The 26241-nt window shown below is 46.8% G+C and overlaps 1 protein-coding gene across 1 annotated transcript; it reads right to left on the minus strand.

The window, feature by feature from the left end:
• Nucleotides 1-2437: 2437 nt before the first annotated feature.
• LOC141027123 (uncharacterized) lies at nucleotides 2438-2794 on the minus strand. Its single transcript, XM_073504087.1, has one exon. The coding sequence runs from the start codon at nucleotides 2792-2794 to the stop codon at nucleotides 2438-2440; it is 357 nt and encodes a 118-aa protein (XP_073360188.1).
• Between the last annotated feature and the right edge of the window lie 23447 nt (nucleotides 2795-26241).

Below are 26241 nucleotides of genomic sequence, written 5' to 3' on the forward strand. Positions count from 1 at the left end.
ACCTGACACGGCGACGTCACCCATGTGATGGGCATGCGACCCACGCTGCGCGGGCTCCACGGGAGGCCTCGCGGGATGGCGTCTCATGAGGGGGGCCTCACGGGTCTGCTTGCTGTGATGGTAGTCTTGATGAAGTACTCCATCAGAGAAGTCCCTCGCGGGCAAGGCCCTCGCGAGGCTGTTGGATTCACGGCGCCTGCTGGCGGGCCGCCTCATGAGTTGGGCCAAAGGGCCTTTCCTGGGCCGTAGGCAGATCACCCATGGTACCCCGGTTCCCACTGGGCCGATAGTAGCCCCCGGGCCCGCGGCGCACATGTTCCGCCTTTTGAGGGACGAAACAACGCGGGGCCAAAGACTGCCGGGCCCAGGCAAGGACGCGTGGTAGCATGATGGGACGGGGGCGCCCCCACTTCCCCACGACGCCTTGGTAAGTGCGGGCTCTGCCATAAAACTGCCTGCGCTGGGCACGAAGGCCATTATTGCCATTTCGCACGCCCCACCTTTGTGCACACTGCTCCTCTAAGCCTCAATTCTTGGTGTATAAGAAGACGAAGCAACTGGACGAGAGTTATAAATGGAGCCGGGGGGTCCTTCCTTACTCATATTCTAGCCTAGCCCTTCCTCTTCTTTGCTCTTCCTCGAGAACTGCCGCTGCAATGGCGAGGGGCAAGGGTCGAACCAATGCATCTGCTGCAGCCATGAAGGTTCCCCCTCGGGGCCGGACATGCTCCTCAGCCGCCACCACGGAAGCCGGCCCTAGAGCCCGTGGAAGAGCCGCCCACACAGCCATGGAGGGCACGACGCTCGTGGTCGCGCGGGAGTGGCGGATCGGCTTCCCCCCCTCCCCAGGCGGAGGTCCACATGATAGTGGTGGTGCACGAGTTTGTCGTGGGGCTGCATCATCAGCCCGCAGTTGGCTCCAGCTCTAGGACTCCTTTGCGAGAGCGATGGAGGGCAGCGGGCCCTCGGGTCTGTTACTGGTGGAGGGCGGTTACAACGTCCCCTTCTGTGTCATGGTGGATTTCTCCCCCACCGGCTTCATGTTCCTGACGCGAGGTTGGAAGTCATTCACCCGCTCCGGCGACCTAAGGCAAGGCAGCTCCTGTAGTTTAGGTACGACGGGACCGCCACACTCTTCATGAAGTTCTTCGGGGTCTCTGGTGGCTATATTGAGTGCTGCGAGGAGAGCAAGAGTGGCAGCGACACTAACCCCACTAGCGAGAGCGAAGATGACGAAGGCCCCCCGAGCATCAAGAGCGAGGGCAACGATTCTAACTAGGCACATGGGGCCCAAGTCGGATCTTTGAAGATGAGTCGCGCTCCGCCTAGTTTCCTTTCTTTTGTTCCTGTATCAAAACCAATGTAGCCCTGTGAGGACATCAAGATGATGCTTTAGTAAAGGCTCGTATTAAGTACCCAATGCTTTGCTTCATGTACGCTCCTTTTGAGGCCTACCTTTTCTCTTCTTGCTTGCCTTGTTGCTCTACGTCGTCAGGACCCAGCCCTCGAGCGATCTACGACCATAGCTGGCATGTTAGGGCGCATGCCTAGACAAGGCCAGAGGGTGTAGGGATCCACGAGGTGGTAGGGGCTCCCTATGTGCGTTGCTCAGGAAGCTCCCCTTTGACGTGCAAGCGGCTTGCGTGAAAAAGGAAAACTCGGCGCTCAGCAAGGTTGGGACGAAAAGAATTTGAGAAGCGTTGTGAATGGCTCTCGAGGCACATTAGACTTAGCTTATTGGTGTGATGATTTGTGCGTTGTGGCTTGTGGGTTGCACCTCGCGATGGCTGTCCACCCATGAGGCCCTCATGGGCACTTGAGGGCAGTGGTGCAACGGCTGCCTCATGAAGCAGCACTCGCAAGGTCTCCTGAAGACGGGGGCTCGTGAAGCTTCTTGTGACATGCATCAGTGAGGTTGCCACCAAGTTTTTGCAGGTAGTGAGGAAGCACGCGCTCGTGGGGTTGCTTGTGGGTATCCTGCGAGGAGACAAGTACCAAGGACCTTAGTGAGGTGATGTGCACGAGAGCGGGCCCGCGAGCCAGAGCTCAGTCACTTGGGTTTAGAGGCGCTGCTAGGTCTGACCCAAGCACATGCACCGTGTCCAGCCCCCGCTCGCGTGATACTCAGAAGGAAGATCACGAGCATGCATGCCTCCCGAGGGCACTTCATGACAAGCACTTGTAACACTTAGCAAATGAAAGTTTTACTGATGCACGAAAGAGGTGTACTCCTTCAAATAGGCCTTGATCTCCGAGGCCCAGCTCTGAGCATGAGGCTCGAGCACCATTTGCGGAGGAGCGCCTGACGATGGGCCACAGTATGGTGTGCCTAAGGTGGGTGCAGGTGGGAGTTCTCCGTGAGGCCTGATGATGACGACTGTGGGAGGTGCCGCAGATGGCCTCAAGAGGCACTCCTCAAGATGCCTAGGGCCCAGGGCTAGCAATGGGAGGCTCGTTTGGTGATGTCGTCTGCTTCCTTGTTGTCTACGCGAGGGATGTGCTGGAGCTCCATGCCCAGGAAGCACCTCTCGAGTTTGCGCACCCCCTCGAGGTAGGCAGCCATGTGCTCGTCCTTTGGCTTGTAGCTCTTGTTGGAGAAGTCGACGAGGAGCTGAGAGTCTCCGTTGATGGTGATGCGCTTGATGCCAAGGGCATTGGCAGCCTTGAGGCCAGCGATGAAGCCCTCGTACTCGGCAATGTTGTTGGAGACCTTATCGCTGGGCTTGAAGCAGAACTCCTCAACGTAGTACAACTTTTCCCTTGTTGGCGAAGTGAGCATGACGCCAGCCCCCATGCCCTACTGGGAGAAGGCGTTGTCGAAGTGCAGAGTCCAGCCTATGGGAGCGCCATCTCCAGGCAGCGTGGACACTTCCTCGTGAGGCTCCTCCTGGTGCGGGTTCGTCCATTCTGCCATGAAGTCAGATAGGCCCATGCCCTTGATCGTCCTTATAGTTAGGAACTCCATCTTGACGGGCTGCAACTTGATGTTCCATTCCGCGATGCGGCCGGTGGCGTTGGGACTACGCAATACTTGCTCCAGCGGGTAAGACGTGATCACCTTGATGGTGTGACCCTGGAAGTAGTGGCGCCACTTCCTGGAAGCGAGGAGGAGCGAGAGGAAAAGCTTCTTCTGCATGGGGTACCGCTCGTGGGCATCTCATAGTACTGTGCTGACAAAGTAGATGGGGTGTTCGACGAGGCGGGTTGGTGTAGGGTCCCTGACGTCGAGCTTGGGAGTATCGTGAGGTGGCTCTCCAGGGGCTTCCGGAAGGGGCCCTCGGAAGGTGCCGGAGTGGCCTCCGCAGGTTGATACAACTCCAACGTATCTATAATTTTTAATTGTTCCATGCTATTATATTATCTGTTTTGGATGTTTTATATGCATTAATATGATATTTTATATTATTTTTGGGACTAACTTATTAACCTAGAACCTAGTGCCAGTTTCTGTTTTTTCCTTGTTTTTGAGTTTTACAGAAAAGGAATATCAAATGGAGTACAAACGGGATAAAACATTCACGATGATTTTTCCTGGACCAGAAGACACCCAGAAGACTTGGGGAGAGGGCCAGAAGAGTCTCGAGGGAACCACAAGCCCTCAGGGCACCCCCTAGGGGGTGCCCCTGGCTTGTGGGCCCCTCAGGAGTCCACGGACCTCAATCTCAGCTCTATAAATCCTAAAATATTCCGAAACCACCAGAAGCGTACACCAAAATATTTTTTCGCCGTTGCAAGCGTCTGTTCCCGTGATATCCCATCTTGGGGCCTTTTCCGGCACCTTGCCGGAGGGGGATTCGATCACGGAGGGCATCTACATCAACTCTACTGCCCTTCCGATGAAGCGTGAGTAGTTTACCACAGACATACGGGTCCATAGCTAGTAGCTAGATGGCTTCTTCTCTCTCTTTGATCTTCAAAACAATGTTCTTCTGGATGTTCTTGGAGATCTATCTGATGTAATATTCTTTTGCGGTGTGTTTGTCGAGATCCGATGAATTGTGGGTTTATGATAAGATTATTTGTGAATATTATTTGAGTCTTTTCCGAACTCTTTTATGCATGATTAAATATCTTTGTATTTCTCTTCGAATTATCGGTAAGGTTTGGCCAACTAGATTGGTTTTTCTTGCAATGGGAGAGGTGCTTAGTTTTGGGTTCAATCTTGCGGTGTCCTCACCCAGTGACATAGTAGGGGTAGAGAGGCACGTATTGTATTGTTGCCATCAAGGGTAAAAAGATGGGGTTTTCATCATATTGCTTGAGTTGATCCCTCTACATCATGTCATCTTACTTAAGGCGTTACTCCGTTCTTATGAACTTAATACTCTAGATGCATGCTGGATAGCGGTCGATGTGTGGAGTAATAGTAGTAGATGCAAGCAGGAGTCGGTCTACTTGACACGGACGTGATGCCTATATTCATAAGCATTGCCTTGGATATCTTCATAACCTTGCACTTTTCTATCAATTGCCGACAGTAATTTGTTCACCCACCATATGTTTTCTTTCAAGAGAGAAGCCTCTAGTGAAACCTATGGCCCCTGGGTCTATTTTCCATCATATATTTTCAGATCTATAAACCAAAAAAACCAAAAAATACATTGCTGTAATTTATTTGTTTTTACTTTGTTTTACATTTTAGTAATCTTTTATATCTATCTCTATCAGATCTCATCCTTACAAGTGACCATGAAGGGATTGACAACCCATTTATTGCATTGGGTGCAAGTGTTTGATTGTTTGTGCAGGTGCATAGATTGACTTGCGTGTACCTCCTACTGGATTGATACCTTGGTTCTCAAACTGAGGGAAATACTTATCTCTACTTTGCTGCATCACCCTTTCCTCTTCAAGGGAAAAACCAATGCAAGCTCAAGAAGTAGCAGGTAGAATTTCTAGCGCCATTGCCGAGGAGGTTCTACATCAAGCCTACCAAGTACTCACCATAAACTCTCATCTCTTGCATTACATTATTTGCCATTTGCCTCTCATTTTCCTCTCCCCCACTTCTAAAACATTTTCAGAAAATCACAAAAATGTTTGCCTTTTCCGCCTTTCTTTCCTTTGCCTTTATGTATTACTTGGCTCGTTTGCTTGTTTGCTTGGTATAATTGTGTGTTTATTGAAAATCAGAAACAAAAAGGTTTATGGATCCGCTTAAAGTTCTCTACTTGGATCATCTTCGATCCATATGTGCTCGTGTTGAAACCCCAACTAGTTTAGTTGAGGGAAAATCTTTAGATGAGCATGCTCATTTTGTGCGTCACAGTTTGTCTGAAAAAGGGAGACTCTTATGGAATCAAATAAATTGTTTTCTATGTCATGCTTGGAATCTTTGTAAACTTTGTGATTTTACTTGTTGCTCTAAGAACCCTAAAAAACACCTTCCCTACCTATGTGAGTTTAATGATAATGAACTATTATCTTCTTATGAAAAGGGTGTTTATAGTTACTATGATATCAAACAAATTGAAGAATTTGTTGATTTTATGGGTGCTTATGTAGTTGCTTCTTTTATTGAAGTTATGACATTACTCTCTACAAATCTAATTTTTTTGACATACTTAAATATTGCTATGAAAACTATGCTCATAATGCCTATGTTAAGGAATCCTATATACCTAAGAGATTGATCCCCACTAACTATATTTATCTAAGCATGTAGGCTATCCACCTCAGCAAAGCTGCCAAATCAGCAGAAGAAGAACTAATCCATGTGCCATGTCCATTTTCCTACAGCCCCCGGCATGGTGGAGAGTCATTTCCTTCCCCTGAATATATGGGTTGTACGTTTCATGGCCTATTAGCTACGCCACCCGTCATCACTTGATCCTGTTCATTTTCTCTACCGAACTAATGAAGCCTTATTTAATTTCCCTTTCATACGTGTTGGTTCCTGTTCGTCTTCTGTTATCTGTATCGACAAAGCCATCCATCTGTCATCATAAATATATATCAAACCACTGGGGAATGAACGCACGGTGGAGTCCCATCTCCCTCCAGTACGTTCTCAAGCACCCTCCGTCTCTTCTTGAGAGTTGACACACGATCTACGTCCATTCCTTCAAAGAGATCTCGCACTTCCTTTTATGGAGACCTCACCCAGCGACCGCAAACCATATCAGGAGGAGCCCGTCAAGGGCACAGACTCTCCGCTTTTCACAGTCACCGAGCAAGATGGGCGACGACGTGCCGCCACTGGAGATCCGCAACCGCAAATCTTACTGGATGGTGTGAGTGTTAAGCCATCAACTCGCCGCCACCTACGACGCACCGGCGGCGGAACCACCCGCACGGTGCCCAAAATATGAACACTCTGGTCTGTATTACATATTTACGTTGCAGATGAAAACACCCATCTTCACTCCAATCGAAATCTGAAGGCTCCATGGAAGATGAGTCATCAGCAATGAGCCTGCGTTGTGACTTCCGTAGCTTTGGTTCCGGAAGTGGGACATCAGGCAACCACGCGGCCGGGTGCTTCCTGTGCATGCCGCCCAGTTCCAGCGGCACATGCAACACATCCAAAAATCCTATGAGAAACAGTGTGGAGCTGTTGTAATTGTTGCTTTTGGTCAATGGCTGAGGATGTGCGGCGTCATGAACGGTGGTTCCCTAACTATAATGATTATGAATCCATCGGATCAATTGAATCGTCACTCTCCCAGTATTGCGGTCGCCGCCAATTGCCAGGCAGATGCATCTATTGTTGTTCAGCTTGCCATTGCCCATCACGTCCATATGTTGGTGACATCTGCCTCCTGCTGCCCATAGTCCGTGCACTGCCCGTGTGATTAACATTGCCACTCCGGCTAGGCATCCTCTCCCAAATGGCATATACCTATAGTATTGGCTAAATTTCTCAAATTGTTCGTGTTAGATGTAAACGGCCTAAACTCACACATACTTTTTTATTCTGTATGCTTCTTACGTGATAAGGGAACTCACAAGGGCACAAGTGTTTTATCGATGTGCTTCTTATGTGAGATGTGAACTCACAATTTCAATGAGCTGGGACTTCAGTGAAGATGAACAGAATATTCAAGTACAACAACAAATTCTTCTCATGTATGATTTGCTAATTAAGATACCCCTCATTGCGTTGATCAATTATATCTTGAGCAAGCAATCTGATCTCACATGGTTGTTTTTACTAGGGTAATTATGTATAGAATATATGTTTTAGACCTTTATATTCGTCTGAAATTAGCCTTAGTTGTGACACTCATGCATTGCATTGAAGTTGACTAAACTTCAAATGGTTATTTTAGTCAAAGCATTTTCTTATTTCTTTAAGTGCAAGAAGCAATAGCCAATAGATAGAAGCTACAGAGGGTACAAACTTAGTCATTAACTTCCCGTCATTATATATTCAAGATGATCATAAGCATGTTTCTTAACGCATGAGAAACCCTTTGATCTATAAAAAAAGAGAATCTGCAAAGGGTATTCAGTAAAGAGGGGACTATCGCCATATATAGAGAGAAGACTATCGTAGCCAATCAGTTCTTTGTAATAAATTACATTTTCTTTCATGACTAACCACACTCAATTAACCATGGGAAAAAGTCTTATATTGCCATTATTTGCACTTGCATCCATTTCACATTGTTCAACACTTAATTTTGATCGCTGATGCCAGATGCATAATTTTGGGAGCACACCTGCAAAATCGCTTGGACAATGTACCATTCTTTGTTGTGTGTAGAATACGGGATGATATCTATCTTTAAACCACACTTCCAAGTAGTGTGTTGCAACTTTTTTCATCTCAAAATCATACATGTACCATGCAAATGATTTTATTCAGTTTATGTATCCTATCATGTACATATGATCGACTAAGAGTTCCCGTAGCAACGCGCGGGGTATTATCTAGTTTATTGAGAGAATGACAGTTGCTTTAGAAGAGAATAATGATATGCATGAATCTATAGATAATTATGATTTCATTGATTTGATTGAAATATCCCTTGATGAACATGATGCTTGCTATTCTTATGGCCAAGATGCCAATATTAATGTTTATGGAGATGAATTTGCTATAGTTCCTTATGTTAAACATGCGATTATTGCTCGCCCATACTTGATAGTTCCTTGAATCAAAATCATGATTGCAATGATGTTATTATAAATTATATTAGTGTTATTTGCGCTAATAATATGCAAAACCCCAAGCTTGCGGATGCTAGTTTTGCTACGTCCGCTACTTATTGTAATGATCATGATTGGGGTGATTCTTCTTATGATCTTGAAAATTTATTTAAGCCTCATGATGAATATGTTTGCTATAATATTGAAAGTGGGTTTGGAACAGTGTCAAGTCTAGGTAATAATGATCCTACTACTTTGGAGATTGATAAATCTTATGAAATTTTTGATAAACGTGGGCCTGGAGAAGTAATGACTTTATTTTATGTTAATCCCACTATTTCGGAAGAGTGTCAACTTTGCATGCATGTGGATCATGAAGAGAATATTTTATGTGATAGATAATTTTTTAATTTGATTATGATCCTACATGTAATTATTACGAAATAGGAAAATATGGTTGTAGAAATCATCATGTTACTAAATTACCTCTCGTTACGTTGAGATTGCTACTGTTTCTTTCTTCTTCCTTGCATATGCTAGTTTTTGCTTTTCTTCATAATTTGTTTGCTTATATAATGCCTATGCATAGGAATTATGCTAGACTTAAACTTGCTTTTCACATGCTACATGATGCTCTCTTCGTGTTTCAATTGCCATCTTTCATGTCAGCATCATTAAAATTATCAATGCCTAGCTAAAAGGCTTTAAAGAAGAGCGCTTGTTGGGAGACAACCCAACATTTTTATTTTCTTTTTTTATGAGAATAAACATTATTACCTCTGTATTAATTGTGTTTTGGTGTTTTAATTAGTGTTTGAGCCAAGCAAGACCTTTGGGATGGTCTACGGTAATAGTTGATTTGATCTTGCTGAAAAACAAAAACTTTTGCACTCATTGCGGAAAATTCAATAAATCACAGAAACGTCCTTTTGATCTGAATTATTTACACAAGATCGATATACAAATTTCCCAGGATTTACTAATTTTTCATAATTTTTGGAGTTACAGAAGTATATGAAGTTTTCAGATTGCTACAGACTATTCTGTTTTTGATAGAATTTGTTTTCTATGTGTTGTTTGCTTATTTTGATGAATCTATGGGTAGTATCGGGGGGTATAAACCATGGATAAGTTGGAATACAATAGATATTACACTAATATAAATAAATAATGAGTTCACAAAAGTACCCAAAGTGGTGATTTATTTTATTATACTAACAGATCTTATTAGTTTTTATGTTGAGTTTTGTGTTGTGAACTTTTCAAGTTTTGGGTAAAGATTTGATGGACAATGGAATAATGAGTGGCAAGATCCTAAGCTTGGGGGATTACCAAGGAACCCCAAGGTAATATTCAAGGACAACCAAGCATCTAAGCTTGGGGATGCCCCGGATGGCATCCCCTCTTTTGTCTTCGTCCATCGGTAAATTTACTTGAGGCTATATTTTTATTCACCACATGATATGTGTTTTGCTTGGAGCGTTTTGTATGATATGAGTCTTTGCTTTTTAGTTTGCCACAATAATCCTTGCTGTACACATCTTTTGAGAAGGACACACATGAATCATGAATTTATTGGAATATTCTATGTGCTTCACTTATATCTTTTGAGCTAGGCAGTTTGCTCGAGTACTTCACTTATATCTTTTTAGAGCACAACGGTGGCTTTATTTTATAGAAATTGTTGAACTCTCATGCTTCACTTATATTATTTTGAGAGTCTCTAAAAAGCATGGTAATTTGCTTAGGTTATGAATTTAGTCCTAATATGATGGGCATCCAAGAGGGATATAATAAAAACTTTGATATAAAGAGCGTTGAATAAGATGATAAGTTTGATTCCTTATGATTGTTTTGAGACATAAAGATGGTGATATTAGATTCATGCTAGTGAGTAATTGGGGATTGGTAGAAATACTTGTGTTAAAGTTTGTGATTCCCGTAGCATGCACGCATGATGAACCGTTAAATGATGAAGTCGGAGTATGATTTATTTTTTGATTGTCTTCCTTATGAGTGGCGGCCGGGGATGAGCGATGGTCTTTTCCTACCAATCTATCCCCCTAGGAGCATGTGTATAGTACTTTGTTTCGATAGCTAATAAATTTTTGCAATAAGTATGTGAGTTCTTTATGACTAATGTTGAGTCCATGGATTATACACACTCTGACCCTTCCACCATTGCTAGCCTCTCTAGTACCGCGCAACTCTCGCCGGTGCATTAAACCCATCATATATTTTCCTCAAAACAGCCACCATACCAACCTATAATGGCATTTCCATAGCCATTCCGAGATATAGTCCCATGCAACCTCCACCATTCCATTTTATTATGACACGCACCATCATTGTCATATTGCTTTGCATGGTCATGTAGTTGGCATAGTATTTGTGGCAAGGCCACCGTTCATATTTTTTATACATGACACTCTTGATCATTGCACATCCCGGTACACCGCTGAAGGCATTCATATATATGTTCATATCTTGTTCTAGTATCGAGTTGTAATTCTTGAGTTGTAAGTAAATAAAAGTGTGATGATCATCATTATTAGAGCATTGTCCCATGTGAGGAAAGGATGATGGAAGCTATACTTCCCTCACAAGTTGGGATGAGTCTCCGGACTTTACAAAAATAAAAGATGCCAAAAGAATCCCAAATAAAAAAAAGAAAAAAGCGAGAAAAGAGAGAAGGGACAATGTCACTATCCTTTTTCCACACTTGTGCTTCAAAGTAGCACCGTGATCTTCATGATAGAGACTCTCCTATTTTGTCACTTTCATATACTAGTGGGAATTTTTCATTATATAACTTGGCTTGTATATTCCAATGAAGGGCTTCCTCAAATTGCCCTAGGTCTTCGTGAGCAAGCAAGTTGGATGCACACCCACTTAGTTTCTTTCGGAGCTTTCATACAATTATAGCTCTAGTGCATCCGTTGCATGGCAATCCCAACTCACTCACATTGATATCTTGTAACGACCCGAGACCGACGCTCCAGACGCCTTCCATGTTTTTTGTTGCCGTCGTGTGTTTTATTTTGTTTGTTGCATTCATCATCGCTTCATTCGCATTGCATCGGCACTCTGTTGCCGTCATTTTCCAAAACTTGCATTCGCTTGTAGTTGCCACTCCATCCTTGTCTCTATTGACCTCTGCTCAGTTCAACCGGACTACTCTCTTCTCTCTTGTCTTCTCCATGGCTTTTTGTCAAACCCCTTCACAACCATGTCGAAAACATCCCCGAACCTGACCCAGGCAATCGTGACCGAGGGGTCTGGATCATGTCTAAGCATCTCTAAAATATCTTCCGTTTATTTATTGAACTCGTCTAACCTATTTACCTCTGACCATTCGGTTGACCCGAAGCCATCCGATGGCGATCGGACGCCCTTAAAACTCCCCTCGTCCCTCTATATATAGACCCCCTTGCCCATTTTTAGACCAAACCCTAAATCCTAGGACATTTGTCCCCCCTAGCCGCCGCCTACAACCTCCTTCCTCCTCGGATCAGCCGCCACCTCCACCCGGTCTCCATCCACCTCAGGATCCCTCTCGATCCAAACCCACCAATCACCACAGCTCCTCTCGATCCATCCCGTGCTCAAGCCAACCTCGCGCCCCAGGGCCTTCCCGACCACCTCGCGACTGAAGCTTCCCCTACATCACCTCGCCGGAGATGCGGCCTCCTCTGCTTCCTCTTGCGACATCAGCACCACCCGAGCTACTCCCATTTGCTCCTTCCTCCATGGCGCCGTGGACGCCAGCGCACCCAACCACCTGGACCGCGCCCCATCTTCTCCGTCGACCAGGATCGGCCTCGTCCCGCTCCTCTCCTTCCCTCTCCTTCCTCTCTGTCTTCCTCATCTCTCTCTCTCTCAACTCTCTGTCTGTCTCTGTACCAAGGAGCCAAGGCCCCGCCATGGATGCTTCGTGCCGCCATCGGGAACCGCTCCGCCCCTCACCGGACCCCGCTCGCCAGCGTCCCATTCCCGCTCGGGTCAGGCGAGATCCGGAGGATCCCCGTCGTCAGCCACCTCGAGCCACCCCGCGCCAAGTCCCGGCTGCCGACGCCTCCTGCATCGCGCCCTGCCGCCCGCTGCTTCCTCTGTATCGCCGGCGCGCCCGACCTCTTCACCGCGTCGTTGCCGTCGTCCTCGCACTGTAGCCGAGCTCTACTTCCGCCTGCCTGCGCCCAAGCCGTTGCTGCCGCCGTTCTGCATCGTGACCTCCTGCTGTTTCTGTTCTTGTTCTTCAAAACAAGCAGTAGCAAAAGTTCGCTGACCAGCGCCAAGTCCCTCCTCGCGCTGCTCCCGGTCTTCCTCTTCGTCGTGCCGATCCAGGAGGATCGACCTCGCCCAGCCTGCTCCTCCTGCTGAAGCTGCGCCAAGTTCTGCCATTGCTCTGCATCGCTGCATGCCGCTGATCCAGTGGCGCCCCTCCGCCTCGGATCCGCCGGCTCCGTCCAGTTTTGGGTCTTCCCCGCCTCAAGCTGCGTCGCCCTCACCAAAGAACGTGCCAAGTCCGGCCCGCCGCTTCCTGTGCCTGCCTCTGCATGCGTCCTCTACTTCTTCCAGGACGAGGCACCCGCTCGCCCGCGCCTCGCGTTGACCGCGGCTCCCCAACCTCCTCGCTCGGGCTAGCTGCCGATCTGGCCCAGCCAACGGTCCTCCCAACCGAACCGGGCCGAAGCCCATGGGTGAGCAGCCCCTCCAGCCCCTCTGCTCTATTGTGGCCCAGCCAGTTTCGGCCCATATCATGTTTTTTCCCAGATCTACGAATTTAGCTTTTATCCGGAGAGCGCCTGTTTTGCAGAAAAACCCTTGCTGTTCATGCATTTAATAACTAAATAACCATGCACCGTATGTTAAATCTTCTAATATGAAAAGATCTTAGAATTTCATCTAGTTTCATAATATGTTGCTTTCCTCCATGTTTAAAATGTTTAAAATGATGTTTGCATTTAATTTGCATATTACAATGTTAAAATGATTTATTCCATAACTAGATAACCATAGCTCCGAATTTAATAAACTTTATATCTAACTTGTCTAGAAAAACGCATAGATTAACATGATGCACTTACTTTTGATGTTTAACAACTCTAAAATATGGTTTAGGGCAGAACAATAGCAAATTCGAAATATGAATATGGGGATTTTCAGGAATTGTTGTTTGTTGTTCCGGCCTCATTTAAACTTGCCTAGATAGGTAGTTTTCTTATGCTTCACCCCTTGCCATGTTTAATAACATTTAATATTGTCTGGTACATAAACGAGAGCGAACTAAATAATTTGAATGTGGTTTTTCGTCAATATGCAACGAGTTGCATATTGAGCTCCACATAACTTAGTGTTGTTTGTTGCACTTTGGCATGCCATTCCTATTTAAACCGGACATGCATCATACTTGTTTGTGCATCATGCCATGTTTATGCTTGTGTGTTTACCATGTTGTTTGCTTCTTTCCGGTGTTGCTTGTTCTTGATAGTTCTGGTTATGTTGCGAGAGTGAGGATTCGTTTGTCAACATCCGTTTGTCTTCTTCATGGACTCGTTCTTCTTCCTTGCGGGATCTCATGCAAGATCACCATTACACTCGATGTCAGTTCTATCTTTGCTTGCTATTTGTTCGCTCTATCACTATGTTGCACTACCTATCACTTGTTTAACATGCCTCCCATTTTGCCATGTCAAGCCACTGACCCACCTTCCTAGCAAACCGTTGTTTGGCTCAGTTACCGCTTTTGCTCAGCCCCTCTTAGAGCGTTGTTAGTTGCAGGTGAAGTTGAAGTTTGCTCTATGTTGGAACATGATGATTTTGGGATATCACAATATCTCTTATTTAATTAATGCATCTATATACTTGGTAAAGGGTGGAAGGCTCGGCCTTATGCCTGGTGTTTTGTTCCACTCTTGCCGCCCTAGTTTTCGTCATACCGGTGTTATGTTCCTTGATTTTGCGTTCCTTATGCGGTTGGGGTTATGGGACCCCCTTGACAGTTTGGTTTGAATAAAACTCCTCCAGCAAGTCCCAACCTTGGTTTTACATTTGCCTCACCTAAGCCTTTCCCTTGGGTTTTCGCGAGCCCGAGGGTCATCTTTATTTACCCCCCCGGGCCAGTGCTCCTCTGAGTGTTGGTCCGAACTAGAGTCCTTTGCAGCGCCACATCGGGGAAACTTGAGGGTTGGTTTTAGTTGTACGGAGTGCTCATCCGGTGTGCCCTGAGAACGAGATATGTGCAGCTCCTATCGGGATTTGTCGGCACAGTCGGGTGGTCTTGCTGGTCTTGTTTTACTATTGTCGAAATGTCTTGTAACCGGGATTCCGAGACTGATCAGGTCTTTCCGGGAGAAGGAATATCCTTCGTTGATCATGAGAGCTTGTGATGGGCTAAGTTGGGACACCCCTGCAGGGTATAAACTTTCAAAAGCCGTGCCCGCGGTTATGTGGCAGATGGGAATTTGATAATGTCCGATTGTAGAGATCTTGACACTTGACTTAATTAAAAATCATCAACCGCATGTGTAGCCGTGATGGTCTCTTTTCGGCGGAGTCCAAGAAGTGAACATGGTTTGGGTTATGTATGGACGTAAGTAGTTTCAGGATCACTTCTTGATCACTTCTAGCTTCTCGACCATTGCGTTGCTTTTCTTCTCGCTCTTATTTGCGTATATTAGCCACCATATTTGCTTAGTGCTTGCTGCAACTCCACCTCATTATCCCATCCTACCCATAAGCTTAAATAGTCTTGATCTCACGGGTTTTGAGATTGCTGAGTCCTCGTGACTCACAGTTACTACCAAAACAGTTGCAGGTGCCGATGATACCAGTGCAGGTGATGCTACAGAACTCAAGTGGGAGTTCAACGAGGACCTTGGTCGTTACTATCTTTCGGTTCCTGATGATCAGTAGTGGTGCCCAGTTTGGACGATCGGGATCTAGCATTTGGGGTTATCTTCTTTTCTTTTGGATTTGACTGTAGTCGGTCTATGTGTGTACTCTAAATGATGTATGTTTAATTAATGTATTGTGTGAAGTGGCGATTGTAAGCCAACTCTTTATCCCATTCTTGTTCATTACATGGGATTGTGTAAAGATGACCCTTCTTGCGACAAAACCACCATGCGGTTATGCCTCTAAGTCGTGCCTCGATACGTGGGAGATATAGCCGCATCATGGGTGACACAAGTTGGTAATCAGAGCCATCCCCGACTTAGGAGCCCCCTGCTTGATCGAATCGCTGACGTTGTTGAGTCTAGAACTAAAATGTTTTGAGTCTTAGGATTATATATATCGGAGAGTAGGATTCTTTTTACTCCTCAGTCCCTTCGTCGCTTTGGTGAGGCCTCCTGACATAGATGTTTTGTCTTTCCTCTCCTCAAATTTCATTAAAAAAAATTGGGATCACGCGGGTATCTTGGAATTGTTCCGATATTCTTGTGACAAGAACATTGTTCTTGGTGCCTCCTGCCATTTAGGGGTTGTGGCAGTGTCCCGGGGAGTTGAGCTCCGAGGTGTTGTCGTCACAATTTTATCGTTGCATTTCTGGAATACCTGAGTTTTGCCGACATCAAAAATCTCTTTTATGCAGTTGTTGGTGAGATAACCTCAGCTCCACCCAGTACTGGGGCGGGAGTTCGGGAGTATTGCCATAGCTCGTATAACAGATGCTTTTTCGAAGGTTGAGGTACACGATTTCCGGAGTTTTCTTGGTTATGTGTTGACGGATGGATACAGCTGGATGTAGGGATTGTTAGTTTGGGTGAGATATATTACGCTTCCCCTGTATCCCCAACACCAGATTGCATAACCAGAAAGTTTCGGGGGTTTATAGGTGGGAATTCAAGTAGCTCCTAGAATATCTTTCCGACAGATGCATGATATGGGATTGGGTAAATCTCTATCATATGTATTTGTTCTCGCTAATTTTCCAATCCAAATCCTTTCTTTTGTTTTTGAGTTGTGGTATTCTAGTTGCTTCAATGTCAAGTGTTGATTCCATACCTTTTCCAAGCGGTGTTCTCATACTTCTATGTGGATACTAATCCTTCTTGATCATCGAGGTTGTCATGTTAATTATTTTCCAACCGGCGTGCTTCTCTCCAGGCTAATCCTATCATTTTTCCCCATTCGCGAGATCAATTCTAAGTTTTCTCAACGGTATCCATTCCATCTGTCCCAAGTTGCCTTTGTTTTCCCGCCCTCCCACCCCTTTTTCTTCAAGGACTCATATATCTTCATCAAGTATCCATCTTATGGATGTGAAGTTTCCTCATTCTTTCCTTCAATGTTCTTAGCCATCGATTTCTCGCGGAGATGCTAAGAAAGCTTCGAGTTTATCATTGTTCATCCTCATATTCTCTCCAGTGGATTCAATTCAAGCTTTCAGTGTTGATCATATCCCTTTCCTCATTTCAAATGTTTTCTCATGTCGGTGCACCTCTTAACCATCCACTTCTCGCCATTCATTTTTTCTGGAATACTGAAGATATCTTAGAAGATTCGCATTTCCATTCTTAATCCGTTCAAGATATCTCGAGGTTGTTATATCTTTTGAGCCATTTAATTCAACCGGCGCAATCTCTCTTCCAAGCAACCATTTCAACGGTGTATCTTTTGAGTGGGCCCTAACCCACAGGTCTTTTCCCAGGATCTTACCTGACTCTTCTAATTTTCCCGGAGTTATTCCCAAATTCTTTTCGAAGTTTGACGTAAGAACGAATTTCATCAGTCAGATGTTTTCCAAGATCGATTTCAAATTATTTTTCATTGTTGGCTCAACCTCTTTCTTTTTCATTCTCCCGGAGTACCTCAACAATTCATGGTGGTGTTTCTCATCGTCATTCTCAACACAGAAGACCGAGGAAGAGATTTCTCCTAAAATCTTGGTCCATTCTCTTGAAGATTCATGGTTCTAGCTTCATGACATCCTCATAATTGTTTCGATCATGAGAAATTCTTTTCTCCCATCCGGAGCAATTCAGGAGTCTTTTCAGTTTGATTCTCCGGAGCCCATCATCTCAGAATTATTCATTCTAGCTTTTAGCTCTCGTTCTCCAAATCTTACCGATGCATCGTCCAAGTATCCTCTAGTCAGCTCGTGATCTATTTGTTCTCATGTATCTATATTCTCTCAAGTATCTTCGTCGCTTTCTAATTCTTCCCGGTGTTTCGTTCCTTTACTTCATTCGTTTTCAATTCTTACGATGGTTTGTTTAAGATTCCTCTTCATTTGGTATCGTATCAATTCATTTGTTCTCTCATAATCCTACCGGTGGTTTGTTCAACATTCCTATTCCTTTATTACCGTATCATTTCATTTGTTCTTTCTAATCTCCCCGGTGATTCGTGGTAGACTTCTTCAAGTTGGCGCTATATCTCTCTTCAATCCTTGCAAAAGAATAAGTAGTGTGCCAAATCCGTTGCTTATCATCAACTTAAATTGGTGAAGGATACGCATAAGATAATTCTTATTCTTGTTTCATCCAAGTGATTAATTTCTTCTTTCCGGAGTTGTTCATCATATCACATTCTCGGTTCGAGAGGCTTCATCTTTTCTTTCCGGACTTCCAAGCTCTCAATTATCTCGTCACGAAGTTCCATCTAAATCATTGTAAGGCTTCATCTTATTCTTTTCAAGCTTCCTTTCTTTGCGACCATCTTTTCATCTATTCGGAGTTCTTCGAGAGTTTCTTCATGGTGGCTCATCAAGGATTTAATTTCTTCTCGAAGTGTTCGCCAAAAATTCTTATTGGAGGAGCTCAACCATTCTTCATCTTTCATTCCGAACTGCAATTCTTCTCCATTATCTTTTGAGGTGGTGTTATGCCATTCTTGACAATTTCCCTTTGTGTTTCAAGGTTCACAAGTTGTTAAGAATGAGATATTTAAACCCATCATTTTCTCTTCATTCAGAAGATCCTTTGCAATCCATTAATCTCTTCGTTTGAGTTATCTTGTGTCATATTTCACCTAAAGCCTTCCCTAAGGAATGTTGCTATTGCGGTGCTTATCAATGATCCAACTTTTCTCAGATCCTCTCGGCGAAAGAATTGTTCATTTCTTCATTGATCTCAAGAAAGCAATTGTTCCCGTTAGTGGCAGAATCTCACCTCTAGTTTTGAGATGTTTTCATAAGCCCACGAGGAGTATATCATTTGATTGTTGATTCTTCAACAACTCCGTTCAATCTTTCTTTTAAGGATGCTCTCTCAAATTGATTTGCGGTAGAACATGTTGTTTTCTCTCCGTTCTTTTCATTCATTTCATTCATTTCTTTCGGAGGCATTGTGATGTTGCTCTCTTCGTTTCATCATCTCGTTTTGCCAAGATCATGTTCTTTTCCTTGCTTATCCATTTAACCGGAGTGTGGTGTTCTCTTTTCAAGTTCCTTTCATCTTATCAAGTTCTCCTTCTCTTTTCTCCGGGAGTGGTTTTAAAGCCTAACTTCTCCCTCGAGCTCTTGGTTCTTGTCGTATTCCTTGTTCCTCTTACCCAACGGACTGTTTGCACTCTCGTTCATCTCCATTGTATTCCTTCTTTCAATTTGATCAACCTCTCAAGGTTCATGGTTTCCCTCGTTTGTCGAAGAAGATACTTGTTTTACCTCTTCCTCTTCCGCTCCTCTCCGGTGCCATCCTTAGATCTCGGGACGAGATCTTCTGTTAGTGGAGGAGAGTTGTAACGACCCGAGACCGACGCTCCAGACGCCTTCCATGTTTTTTGTTGCCGTCGTGTGTTTTATTTTGTTTGTTGCATTCATCATCGCTTCATTCGCATTGCATCGGCACTCTGTTGCCGTCATTTTCCAAAACTTGCATTCGCTTGTAGTTGCCACTCCTTCCTTGTCTCTGTTGACCTCTGCTCAGATCAACCGGACTACTCTCTTCTCTCTTGTCTTCTCCGTGGTTTTTTGTCAAACCCCTTCACAACCATGTCCAAAACTTCCTCGAACCTGACCCGGGCAATCATGACCGACGGGTCCGGATCATCTCTAAACATCTCTAAAATAACTTTGGTTTATTTATTGAACTCGTCTAACCTATTTACCTCTGACCATTCGGTTGACCCGAAACCATCCGATGGCGATCGGACGCCCCTAAAACTCCCCTCGTCCCTATATATATATAGACCCCCCTTGCCCATTTTTAGACCAAACCCTAAATCCTAGGACATTTGTCCCCCCTAGCTGCCGCCGCTGACAGCCTCCTTCCTCCTCGGATCAGCCACCGCCTCCACCCGGTCTCCATCCACCTCGGGATCCCTCCTGATCCAATCCCACCAAGCACCACAACCCCTCTCGATCCATCCCGTGCTCGAGCCAACCTCGCGCCCGAGGGCCTTCCCGACCACCTCGCGACCGAAGCTTCCCCTAGATCACCTCGCCGGAGATGCGGCCTCCTCTGCTTCCTCTTGCGACATCAGCACCACCCGAGCTACTCCCATTTGCTCCTTCCTCCATGGCGCCGTCGCTGGCGGTGCACCCAATCACCTGGACCGCGCCCCGTCTTCTCCGTCGACCAGGACCGGCCTTGTCCCGCTCCTCTCCTTCCCTCTCCTTCCTCTCTGTCTTCCTCATCTCTCTCTCAACTCTCTGTCTGTCTCTGTACCAGGGAGCCAAGGCCCCACCATGGATGCTTCGTGCCACCACCGGGAACCACTCCGCCCCTCACCGGACCCCACTCGCCGGCGTCCCATTCCCGTCCGGGTCAGGCGAGATCCGGAGGATCCCCATCATCAGCGACCTCGAGCCACCCCGCGCCAAGTCCCGGCTGCCGACGCCTCCTGCATCGCGCCCTGCCGCCCGCTGCTTCCTTTGTATCGCCAGCGCGCCCGACCTCTTCACCGCATCGCTACCGTCGTCCTCGCACCGCAGCCAAGCTCTGCTTCCGCCTGCCTGCGCCCAAGCCACCGCTGCCGCCGTTCTGCATCGTGACCTCCTGCTGTTTCTGTTTTTGTTCTTCAGAACGAGCAGTAGCAGCAGTTCGCTGACCAGTGCCAAGTCCCTCCTCGCGCCGCTCCCCGTCTTCCTCCTCGTCGTGCCGATCCAGGAGGATCGACCTCGCCCAGCCTGCTCCTCCCGCTAAAGCCGCGCCAAGTTCTGTCGCTGCTCTGCATCGCTGCGTGCCGCTGATCCAGTGGCGTCCCTCCGCCTCGGATCCGCCGGCTCGGTCCCGTTTTGGGTCTTCCCCGCCTCAAGTTGCGTCGCCCTCGCCGAAGAAGGCGCCAAGTCCAGCCCACCGCTTCCCATGCCCGCCTCTGCCTGCGTCCTCTGCTTCTTCCAGGAGGAGGCGCCCACTCGCCCGCGCCTCACGTTGACCGCGGCTCCCCAACCTCCTCGCTCGGGCCAGCTGCCGATCTGGCCCAGCCAACACTCCTCCCCACCGAACCGGGCCGAAGCCCATGGGTGAGCAGCCCCTCCAGCCCCTCTGCTCTGTTGTGGCCCAGCCAGTTTCGGCCCATATCATGTTTTTTCCCAGATCTACGAATTTAGCTTTTATCCAGAGAGCGCCTGTTTTACAGAAAAACCCTTGCTGTTCATGCATTTAATAACTAAATAACCATGCACCATATGTTAAATCTTCTAATATGAAAAGTGCTTAGCATTTCATCTAGTTTCATAATATGCTGCTTTCCTCCATGTTTAAAATGTCTAAAATGATGTTTGCATTTAATTTGCATATTACCATGTTAAAATGATTTTTTCCATAACTAACTAACCGTAGCTCCGAATTTAATAAACTTCATATCTAACTTGTCTAGAAAAACGCATAGATTAACATGATGCACTTACTTTTGCTGTTTAACAACTCTAAAATATGGTTTAAGGCAGAACAATAGCAAATTCGAAATACGGGTATGGCGATTTCCCGGAATTGTTGTTTGTTGTTCCGGCCTCATTTAAACTTTCCTAGATAGGTAGTTTTCATATGGTTCACCCCTTGCCATGTTTAATAACATTTAATATTGTTGGGTACATAAACGAGAGCGAACTAAATAATTCGAATGTGGTGTTTCGTCAATATGCAACGAGTTGCATATTGAGCTCCACTTAACTTATAGTGTTGTTTGTTGCACTTTGTCATGCCATACCTATTTAACCCGGACATGCATCATACTTGTTTGTGTGTCATGCCATGTTTATGCTTGTGTGTTTACCATGTTGTTTGCTTCTGTCCGGTGTTGCTTCTTCTTGATAGTTCCGGTTATGTTGCGATTGTGAGGATTCGTTCGTCTACATCCGTTTGTCTTCTTCATGGACTCGTTCTTCTTCCTTGCGGGATCTGATGCAAGATGACCATTACCATCGATATCACTTCTATCTTTGCTTGCTATTTGTTCGCTCTATCGCTATGTTGCGCTACCTACCACTTGTTTAACATGCCTCCCATTTTGCCATGTCAAGCCTCTTACCCACCTTCCTAGCAAACCGTTGTTTGGCTAAGTTACCGCTTTTGCTCAGCCCCTCTTATAGCGTTGTTAGTTGCAGGTGAAGTTGAATTTTGCTCCATGTTGGAACATGAGGATTTTGGGATATCACAATATCTCTTATTTAATTAATGCATCTATATACTTGGTAAAGGGTGGAAGGCTCGGCCTTATGCCTGGAGTTTTGTTCCACTCTTGCAGCCCTAGTTTCCGTCATACCGGTGTTAGGTTCCTTGATTTTGCGTTCCTTACGCGGTTGGGGTTATGGGACCCCCTTGACTGTTTGCTTTGAATAAAACTCCTCTAGCAAGGCCCAACCATGGCTTTACATTTGCCTCACCTAAGCCTTTCCCTTCGGTTTTCGCGAGCCCGAGGGTCATCTTTATTTACCCCCCCGGGCCAGTGCTCCTCTGAGTGTTGGTCCGAACTAGAGTCCTTTGCAGCGCCACCTCGGGGAAACTTGAGGGTTGGTTTTAGTTGTTCGGAGTGCTCATCCGGTGTGCCCTGAGAACGAGATATGTGCAGCTCCTATCGGGAATTGTCAGCACAGTCAGGTGGTCTTGCTGGTCTTGTTTTACCATAGTCGAAATGTCTTGTAACCGGGATTCCGAGACTGATTGGGTCTTTCCAGGAGAAGGAATATCCTTCGTTGATCGTAAGAGCTTGTGATGGGCTAAGTTGGGACACCCCTGCAGGGTATAAACTTTCGAAAGCCGTGGCCGCGGTTATGTGGCATATGAGAATTTGTTAATGTCCGGTTGTAGAGATCTTGACACTTGACTTAATTAAAAAGCATCACCCGCGTGTGTAGCCGTGATTGTCTCTTTTCGGCGGAGTCCGGGAAGTGAACACGGTTTGGGTTATGTATGAACGTAAGTAGTTTCAGGATCACTTCTTGATCACTTCTAGCTTCTCGGTCGTTGCCTTGCTTCTCTTCTTGCTCTTATTTGCGTATGTTAGCCACCATATTTGCTTAGTGCTTGCTGCAACTCCACCTCATTACCCCATCCTACCCATAATCTTAAATAGTCTTGATATCGCGGGTTTTGAGATTGCTGAGTCCTCGTGACTCACAGTTACTACCAAAACAGTTGCAGGTGCCGATGATACCAGTGCAGGTGATGCTACTGAACTCAAGTGGGCGTTCGACGAGGACCTTGTTCGTTACTATGTTTCGGTTCCTGATGATCAGTAGTGGTGCCCAGTTAGGTCGAACGGGGATCTAGCATTTGGGGTTATCTTCTTTTCTTTTGGATTTGACCGTAGTCGGTCTATGTGTGTACTCTGAATGATGTATGTTTAATTAATGTATTGTGTGAAGTGGCGATTGTAAGCCAACTCTTCATCCCATTCTTGTTCATTAAATGGGATTGTGTGAAGATGACCCTTCTTGCGACAAAACCACCTTGCGGTTATGCCAAAAAGTGATGCCTCGACACGTGGGAGATATAGCCGCATCATGGGTGTTTCATATCTATTGATGGGCATCTCCATAGCCCGTTAATACGCCTAGTTGATGTGATACTTTCTCCTTCTTTTTGTCTTCTCGACAACCACCATATTCCATTCCACCTATAGTGCTATATCCATGGCTCACACTCATGTATTGCGTGAAAGTTGAAAAAGTTTGAGAACACCAAAAGTATGAAACAATTGCTTGGATTGTCATCGGGGTTGTGCATGATAAAATACTTTTTGTGATGAAGATGGAGCATAGCCAGACTATATGATTATGTAGGGATAACTTTCTTTGGCCATGTTATTTTGAGAAGACATAATTGCTTTACTAGTATGCTTGAAGTATTATTGTTTTTATGTCAATATTAAAGTTTTATTTTGAATCTTATGGATCTGAATATTCATGCCAAAATAAAGAAGATTACATGGATGAATATGTTAGGTAGCATTCCACATAAAAAATTCTGTTTTTATCATTTACCTACTCGAGGACGAGTAGGAATTAAGCTTGGGGATGCTTGATACGTCTCCAACGAATCTATAATTTTTGATTGTTCCATGCTATTATATTATCTGTTTTGGATGTTTTTTATGCATTAATATGCTATTTTATATTATTTTTGGGACTAACTTATTAACCTAGAGCCCAGTGCCAGTTTTTGTTTTTATCATTGTTTTTGAGTTTTACAGAAAAGGAATATCAAACAGAGTCCAAACGGAATAAAACTTTCGCGAGTATTTTTCTTGGACCAGAAGACACCCAGAAGACTTGGGGAGAGGGCCAGAAGAGTCCCGAGGGAACCACAAGTGCTGTGGATGCGCCCTAGGGGCGGGGGCGCCCCTTGGCTTGTGGGCCCCTCGGGAGTCCACCAACCTCAATCTCAGCTCTATAAATCCTAAAATGTTCCCATACCACCAGAAGCGTCCACCAAAATATTTTTCCGCCGCCACGATTCTCTGTTCCCATGAGATCCCATCTTGGGGCCTTTTCCGGCTCCCTGCGGAGGGGGATTCGATCATGGAGGGCATCTACGTCAACTCTATTGCCCTTTCGATGAAGCGTGAGTAGTTGACCACAGACCTACGGGTGCATAGCTATAGCTAGATGGCTTCTTCTCTCTCTTTGATCTTCAATACTATCGTGGTGGGCGCACGGCAGATGCCAAAGGATGGCTAAAGAGGGGAGGAGGCTCGAGGGCACCGGTGGGCTCCAGAGGCGAGGTCGGCATGAGCGAGCGAGGGACGCAAGACATACCCAGGTTTGGGGCTCTCCGGAGAGATAACACCCCTAGTCCTGCCGAGTGTGGTTTATATGTGGAAGGTACAAGCTTGCTCCAAGAGCTGTTTTGCGGAGGAAGGAAGACAGGCCAAAGCATTGGCTGCTCCTTCTCCTGGTGCGTGTGTACATGAGGGCTCCTAGGGGGGTTTTATAGGTCAACCCCCAGGGTTAATGGTAAATTTACAAGGCCATGGGGCCGGATTGTGATCGTCTGGGAAGCCGATGCTGGGACCCGCTGGGTGTCAGGGCTCGCCAGGTTTTCCGGGTGCGGGCCCCGTGTCCCAGGGGGCACTGTTCTCCATCTTGTCAGCCGTCACGGAGTGGCCGGGTCATGTCCGCTACAATGGCGTACCACCAGGTCGCCATCTGCTGGCGTCAGCAGTGACGATGGGTGTGTTGTAGCTATGCCGTCCTTGGTCAGCGAGGTAGGTGCGGCCTTGTTGCCACGCGTCTGTCGGTCAGAGGAGTTGGTGGGTTACTGTGGCCACGCTGATCCCCTTAATGGAGACTTGTCCCATCACACGCCTTGGATGGGACGGGTGCTGACCCGTGGCTGGGTTGAGGAACAGGCCACAGGGGAAGCCTTGGTTCACCGGGTTCGGCCGGCTTGCGCCAGCCATCAGGGCCGGGTTGCCGTCTGGGACGGGTCGAAGATTTCGGCCAGGTTGAGGGACTTGGCTGGGTCGAAGGACCCGGCCAAGTGCGAGCTAGATTGAGGGGCGACACTGGCCCCGATGTTTTTGAAAAGGATCCGGGTTCCATTGCCTGCCCGGGGTTCATCCCCCCGACAGTAGTCCCCGAAGTTGTGAAGGCTCGCTGGCTTCAAGTAGGAGGGCCTTCGCAGTTTCCCCCCCTAAGAAGGTGGTTGTTGATGAAGCTTGCGACCGCCAGGTCTGGCAACACCCACTGTGTGCCGGCTTCCGGAAGCCGGATCGCGGCATCCCGGCGCGGGCAGGAAACCGAGGAGTCTGTCGAATCTTGGGTATAATCTCTTGGGTCCGGCGCGGGCGCCACGTGGCGCTCGGGAGCTGAAGGGTCCTGATAGCCCACGCGCGCGATGGGACAGGGCAACGGTCTGGGGCCCGCCACTATGCGCCCTCGGCCCACGCGCGTGGATTTATTGCGCCATCCACAAGCCGGTTACCAATCTCAAGACAGTTATTGCGCATGGTACATCCGCACTTATTGCGGGGAAATAGGAGGGGCAAGCGCAAACGATCCCACTTCCCCATGTTCGGGCCGTAGCTTATAAATTGGGAGGAGAGGGCGGCGGAGATTATTCTCACTAGCGCCCCCCATCTTCTTCCTTCTCCTCTTGCTCTTGCGACCGCTGCGCGCTGCGACGCTCCGCCGCTCTCGAGCAAGACTTCACCGCCATTCTTTCCTTGCCTTCTCTACTCTGCCCCGCACCATCGATGGCGCTGCCGTCGGGCTCATGGATGGGATCCACCATCACCGAGTAGGACATCACGTACTTGCGTGACACGAAGCGCGTGTTGAAGGTGATGGAGGTGGCTGTGCACCTGCCGGGCGACGAGCAGGAGCCGAGGCCGGAGGGGACCGAGAGTGTGGTCTTCTACACGCACTTCAAACGCAGGTTCGCCTCCTCGCGAGCGACTTCTTCCGTGCGTTCCTGGATTTCTTCGGGCTCCAGCCACATCATCTGGGCGCGAGCGCCGTTCTGCAGCTCTCGGGATTCGTTACCCTATGCGAGGGGTACATGGGGTTCGAGCCCACAGTCGACCTCTGGGTGCGCTTCTTGTTCTTGAAGCAGCAGAACCCGGGGGCCGGGGAGATGTCCTCCTGCAGGTCCGCCGTCATCTCGACGGGGTCGCGCGGGGGTTGCCCCGAAATGCCGCTGGAGGATTCTGCCAAGAAGTGGCAGAACTCCTTCTTCTACGCCCGCAACCTCGGCACGGACCACATCAACCTGCCGCCCTTCGTCGACGTGACGCCACAGGGGAAGACCAATTGGACTT

This window comes from Aegilops tauschii, chromosome 7 (assembly GCF_002575655.3).
Source record: "Aegilops tauschii subsp. strangulata cultivar AL8/78 chromosome 7, Aet v6.0, whole genome shotgun sequence".
In the NCBI taxonomy this organism is placed as follows: domain Eukaryota; kingdom Viridiplantae; phylum Streptophyta; class Magnoliopsida; order Poales; family Poaceae; genus Aegilops; species Aegilops tauschii.